Source organism: Chiloscyllium plagiosum, unplaced genomic scaffold (assembly GCF_037043375.1).
Source record: "Chiloscyllium plagiosum isolate Xiang-an unplaced genomic scaffold, Cpla_swu_hap1 HiC_scaffold_7, whole genome shotgun sequence".
In the NCBI taxonomy this organism is placed as follows: Eukaryota; Metazoa; Chordata; class Chondrichthyes; order Orectolobiformes; family Hemiscylliidae; genus Chiloscyllium; species Chiloscyllium plagiosum.
In genome coordinates this window covers 55,720,671-55,727,532 of record NW_028270145.1, presented here as the reverse complement: position 1 = coordinate 55,727,532, position 6,862 = coordinate 55,720,671, and the positions used below count along the sequence as shown (strand labels likewise).

The window sequence follows — 6,862 nt, the reverse complement described above, 5'->3', positions numbered from 1 at the left end:
AAGGTCCATAATATTTCCAAATCAACTTGTTCAGAGATGTGTCATGCACGCAGGACTTGAACCTAGGGCTACTGGTTCAGAGGTAGAAACTGCTATCACACACAACTGAGTGACTTTCCCACAACCAAAATCAGTTTTTTTTTGTTTGTTTTTAAATTACTAATCACCACTCGTACTCATCCATGTAGCCAATTAAATATTTAGAAACAAAGTCATTTGTGGGCAATGCAAACCATCAAATGCTGGGTCTGATCTTTTTCAAAATGTATTTTCTAACCAACCCGGTCAGCGATGTTATTATACGCCTCTGGAATAGGTGGGACTTGAACCCAGGTCTCCTGGCTCAAAGGTATATTAACCACCAGAGCCTTCTGGGTCTTTTTTTTAAATTTAACTTATGTTTTCTAATCAACCTGTTCAGGGACATTGTTATGCACCTCTGGAGCAGGTGGTACATGAACCAGACCTGCCAGCCTAGGGGTAGGGACACTTTCCTGAAAAAGCTGATGCTAATAAATTCAGTACTAGAATGACATTGCCAAGTTATCATTACCAGCCACAAGTACATAATCAGGTGGGGAAAAGGGGCTGGGGGGGGTGAAGAAGAGTTGTCTTTGTTTAATATAAGCTTAGAGTTATTGTGATTTTCTTTCTAAAAATGGGCACTTTCCTTCTCTTTACTGTGAGAATGAAATATTTTATAAGTGGCAATGCAAGCATGCAGTGTCTGATTTGTAATCAGCAAATGCTCTTTTGACATCAGTGGAACCACAACTTGCATTGTTCTTGCAGTGAGTAGGTGGATGTAAAATTCATTTTTTCTTTCACGGTCATGGATACATTCCCTGGTGCCTAACCCAACACTGTGTAATTGTGTGGTATTTTTGATACTGCATAAAGATGATAATTGTTTGGTTCAACAGTGTGGTTGTTGAGATAACGTCCCCCTTCATGGGGAAGTCTAGATCCATGGGGCACAGCTTCAGATTTAGGTATCTTTCACTTAACACCAAGATGATTAGGACTTTTCTGACTTAAACGATTGTTAAACTTTAGAATTTTCTACTCAAGTGCAGGAGAGGTTGGGTCGCTGAATATATTCAAGGTGGAGCTCGGGAAATTTTTGATCAACGGTTATGGAAGGCAGGTAGGAAAGCAAATTTGAGGTCATGATTATTGTCATTCATGTTCTTGTTACATGGCAGAGCACACCCAAGGGGTCAAACAGCTATTTCTTCTGCTAATCCTGACTGCAATATTAATACAAAAAGATTAATAAAGCTGATTATTTAATTTCATATGAAATTATTATGGAATTTTAGGAGAGCCAAGAACAAACTTATATATAATTTGGGACAAAATACACAAAAAGCTGATCAAGATGAGACAGATCACTGGATTAAAAACAAGTCAGTATGATCAGCACTAGTATTGCTCCAGTGATGAACGGTTGGAAATGCTTCAGCACTGGGACTGCCAAAGTATACCTGCCTTATAATTATTTTCTAGGAAACATGCACACAACTATCAGATCTGCTTTTAATGGTCACAGATCAGTTGAACATCACAAATGAAAACCATTTTCAACAATGAAGATTGCTGACTGATCAGTGGGAACCAGGGCAACATGATAAGAACCTGCAGCTAGGAGAATCCCAGCCCTGAAGTAAGCAAATCTCTCTGACTGCCTCATTGGAAGTCTCAATCTTTGCTGTTGGACATCAGGAAAGTGTTCCACCCGAGTGGTAACCACTTCTGCACACGAGGCTGCTGACAGGCTCCTTGCCGTTAAGCTTATGACCTGCTTCTTTTGCTGATCCTGAGGTTGCTGAGATCCCATTGTCAATGCCTGGTCTGTCCTTCCACTCAATTGCTGCAGCTCTTCAAGGGTCCCCTAATTCATAGTTGAATGAGGCTCTTGGTATCTCTTTTAGTTCAAGATCTTTCATCCAGGTAGGCATGTATTTCCTGAACTCATTCCTTGGGATTAAATGCTGCTGTCACTATTTTAATCCCTGCTGCTGTAGTACAGCTAATCCTCTGCCCATTCCTCATACTAGACAAGTACACTGGCTCTCTTATGGCTGAATGAGTAAGCCAACACCAAGCTCCCATCTAAATAAATATAAAGAACTGCTGATACTAAAAATCTGAAACAGGAATGTGCTAGAGAAACACATCAGGTCTGGCAGCATTTGTAGAGAAAACAGTGTTAACATTGATGCAGGGTCACTGGACTCAGAATGATAACTCTGTTTTAGCTGTACAAGTGTGGTCAGACCTGCTATTGTTTCTCCAGTTCACAGATTTTCTTCCAAGCTCCCATTTGCTTGCCACCTCAAAAACCTTTAATTAGGATTTTTGCCCCCTCTTAATATTTCCTCCTTTCCTTGTTGTTAATTTTTGTCTGATTAGGTTTCTGTCAAGCCTATTGGGATGTTTTTCTACCTTTAAGTACTCCATAAAGACAAGTTATTGTCTTTGCATTCTGTTCTGATCAACATCACACAAGGGAACCTAAAAGACAAGTTCTGGAGCTCCCAAAAACTTACTGATACCTAAAATTGTAGTAGAGGCAAAAAGTCCAATAATATCTCATGTCAGTGTTCAGGTTTCTAGGGAAAGATAATGTTACTTCATCCAGAGACTGTATTCTTTGTGACAACATAATAAAATGACACACAAAAAAAGACATTTTTCCAGCTACTAGTGTTTCAAGTTGGTAGCCAAATGACACTGAACCACTTTGAAGTTCATAATGGCAATGTCTTCTATTCATGAACGAAATTAATAGTATACTTCCTTTTGTAAATATACAAAATTACCCCATTATTTGTTAAAAAACTGTGCATATTTCTTGTACCCTAAACAGCAAGCACTGACATACTCCATAGAGTATTTTCGATGATTTTTAAAAAAAATTTTTTAAAAATTGAAATGTACACACTTAAGAATAAATGTTTATGAAGACTTTTGAATTGTTATGTGGAGCATTTGAATGTTTCCATTCTGAAGTAGAGATTTCTCAATCTGAGCAAATGGACATAAAAATAAATACTTGAAGAAATGTTCCTTAGTGCAATTCAACATTGCAGCAGCTTGAGAATAGTTGCCCCAAAGTATGTTATGGAAGATAGCATATTCCCAGTTGAAATCAGCCTCCTGCTTCAAATGTCAGAAGTATGCAGGAAAGTTGTTCATTTGTTAATTTTTTAGTTGGTACATTAATTTTATAAAGATCCATTCATAAAAGTGAACTTTCACTGTCTATCTTTACAATATAGGACAAAGAAGTTGTTAGTTACTGAAAATCTTACTTTAAAAAGACACGCATGATTTACATCCTTTATTAACATATTTTACAGTCATATTTTGATTAATCCTAAAGTTTTCAATGTGCCAGAAAATGTTCAGCATTTACAGTAATGTACTGTACTTAACATTCATTCATACAGGGTAACACACTGGTGAACACTCAATCTTTATCTCAAATTACACACCACTTATTTGAAGATATTAATTTGGATAGTGGGTCTTGGAAAACAGAGAAAACTAAAATAAAAATTCAGCAGCATACATGAATTCAAGTACATTTTCAAATCATCGGCATATCTGGCAATCAAACTGCACTAGAATGGAAACAAAAAGTAAATGATAGCCAATGACCACCTTTTAGAGTTACAGCAATAAAGAATACTCCATGTATAATTATTGGAAGATGATTCATTATTAAATACCATACTCCCAGCATAGTAGGTATAATTATATACCTGTACTCATTACTGTCTGGTTTTTAAACATATACTGTTGCTAAATTGTTGAATTATTTAAGCTGTTAATTAGTTATAAGTTTAACTACCATTCTGCACTGCACTCGGGGTCTTTCAAATTCTTAAAAGAATACTTGATAAATTTGTCATGAAATATTAAGTCTGTCACTTATTTTTGCATGACAGATGGTGGTATAAACACTAAATCACAATTTTTATAGAATATTGAAGTATTAATTAAATCAGAAATTGTATCCAAGTAAACAAAATACCTGATTACCTCTTATACATCAAATTTCAGTAGCTCCCAATGTTTACAAGGATAAATCATTCCAAACAATCTCACAATCTAGTCCATGACAATTCTGACAGGACCGATCTAGTAACGGATCTCTTTCCTGTACTTTTGAATTGTAGCATCTAATTAATTACTCCCTTTAATATGTGATTTTATTATTTTTTTTGAGTGTTCATGATTTATATTCTGTATTTTCACCTTTTTGTGATTTAGTAGACAGAAACGTTTGTTGACAGGTATGTGTACCTTTACATTCGGTATAAATATGACTGAAATGCGTTTTTCTCAGAACACCAAAATCAAAACCAAATTCATTTTATGCAGTTTTGCTAATGGACATTTGGATTTGTCCAGTCTAGCTATATTTTAATCAGAAGCTGTATATTATTTGCTAAAGACTGCTGAATTAAAAAAGGGAAAAGCAAACAAGAAACAAAATTGCTTATCTTGAAAATTGAAGATATTTCTATAATGAAAGGACAATATGTGAAGTGCCCACAACTTCTTGCGGTTAAATTTTGAATCCCATTTGCACTTTGGTTATGAGATTAAATTAGGACTGCTGATTTCCCACATCATCTGAATTTCTACTGTTTAGTAAATCAGATAAAAAAGGTGGTAATTACATTGCATAACTGTAATACAAATAAACCGAGTGGTGACAGTGGTTATCTGAAACAGAAATTTGCCAGAGGGAGGGCCCGTGTATTTCCATTCTAATCATTGCATAACATACCACAATGCCCAGTTTTAATGCTGATTGCATTAAAGTTGGTCAAGGTTGCACATTTGTAGTTAGAACATTCTAACTTAGTGACCAAACTTAGTAAACACACCATCTCCATAAGGTGCTTATAAACCTGCAAAGTTTAAAGCTAGGCTCCCAAATAAGCAACTTGTGAAAAAGATATTTATTCTGTTACTAGCAGCAGTCAGTCCGAATATTTCTTTTGTTCAGTTACCTTTAACAAAATAAGAAACAAAATTTCCTGAGACCGAATGTTTTACAGCCTATTTTTGTTTTAATTAGAAAGTTTCCACAGATTAAAGCCTTTTCTTGTATAATTGTTTTAAATAAACTGGGCATGTTACAGTAAACTTAATGAAAATTATTATGGCCAGATGTAAATCAAAACCTCTTAAAGCAAAGGAAAAAACTCAGCCAGACTAATCAGAAAAAATGTCACAACAAAAGAAACAGTCGTCAAAGAATTAATTTCTAAATAGTGTACTGCCATCAAGTGTATAGGACCAGATTTCACCCTCCTATAGATATGTACTTTTTGCAAGGAAAAATCAGCAACCAACCCTTCAAAAATAACACATTAAATCAATCTTGGCCATATTCTTAAAACATTACATCTATTTTACTGAGGAACACACAAATTCAAATTGTGCTTTTTGTATGCATACAATGCTACAATTACTTCATTATGTCTAATAAAGGCTCTTTAGTTTATAGAAGATATTTTACCCCACTTCTAGAGAAAGGCTTTTAGCTTTGCTGGGATATTTCAGAGTGCCATAAAAGTGATATTAATAGCACCTTTGCAGAATAATGATCTTGTGGTTTGTTTTGTAACAAAATGGCTATTTTTAAAAATAAACTTCATAACATTTGTATGAACTAAAGCTTCTTGATGACCATGTTTCAGGAAAGATGTGCAAGTCAGCTATAATCCATTGTAATGTGGCCCCCATCTTTTATTGATGTGATCAAACGTATGTGTCACCCACTGTTGCTCCAAAACTTTATAGCGTTCACTGCATAAGTACAGTGGTTTACCACGTCTGTAAATAAAAGGAAAGAACATTAATTGTAATGAAGTACAACATAACACAGAGGTTTTAATTAATCATAGCTCTTTTGTACACTATTGAAATGCAAAACAAATGGTTTATCTACTTTAGTATTGAGAGCAGATAAACATTTGGCGGGTGTGAGAAGAAAGGAATTGCACTTCTTCTGGAAGGTCTCAAAACCCCTCTTTGTATCCATTTGTCCTAATTACACATTCCCTTTTGCTATATCCACTATATTCACTACTGATGCAATGCCAGGAAAAGACCAAGAATTTGCACTGATGTAGTGTTTTCATGATCTTTCAACAGCATATCAGAGCCATTAAGTACAATCACTATTGTAATGTTGGAAACATTGTAGTTTGCACATGAAGCAATGCTCTGAGAAAGATTTCCTCCTGTTTTTTTTTCTCTCAATGCTTTCTCACCTCTATCACTGAGGTATTCAACAATCGAGTTTCAAAGGAGCACAATTGAGGTTACCTGAATATTCAGTGGGATGGCAGGATTGTGTTACAACAAGAGTAAGGCAATTGTCCTGTAATCTCTAGAATTAAGAGACCTGGTGTCACGATGGAACAACTGCTGAATGTTGTAAAAACAATGACTGCAGATGCTGGAAACCAGATTCTGGATCAGTGGTGCTGGAAGAGCACAGCAGTTCAGGCAGCATCCGAGGACAGGCAAAATCGACGTTTCGGGCAAAAGCCCTTCATCAGGAATAAAACTGATGAAGGGCTTTTGCCCGAAACGTCGATTTTGCCTGTCCTCGGATGCTGCCTGAACTGCTGTGCTCTTCCAGCACCACTGATCCAGAAACTGCTGAATGTTGGCATGCAAGTGCAGCAGGCAGTGAGGAAAGCTAATGGCATGCTGCCTTCATCGCAAAAGGATTTGAGGATAAGAGTAGGGATGTCTTGCTGCAGTTAAACAGGGCCTTAGTGAGGCCACACCTATAGGAATGTGTGAGGTTTTGGTCTCCTAGTCTGAG

General features: G+C 36.2%; 1 protein-coding gene across 5 annotated transcripts in view; it reads right to left on the bottom strand.

Moving 5' to 3' along the window:
* Positions 1–3,331: 3,331 nt before the first annotated feature.
* The window catches only part of ubr3 (ubiquitin protein ligase E3 component n-recognin 3), a 362,318-nt gene continuing 358,787 nt past the window's right edge, over positions 3,332–6,862 (bottom strand). For all 5 annotated transcript variants that reach the window (XM_043693674.2, XM_087989039.1, XM_043693675.2 and 2 more), the window contains one exon: positions 3,332–5,859. In XM_043693674.2, the coding sequence (XP_043549609.1) occupies positions 5,742–5,859 (118 nt within the window). In that variant the 3' untranslated portion in view covers positions 3,332–5,741. The remainder of the gene's footprint in view (positions 5,860–6,862) is intronic.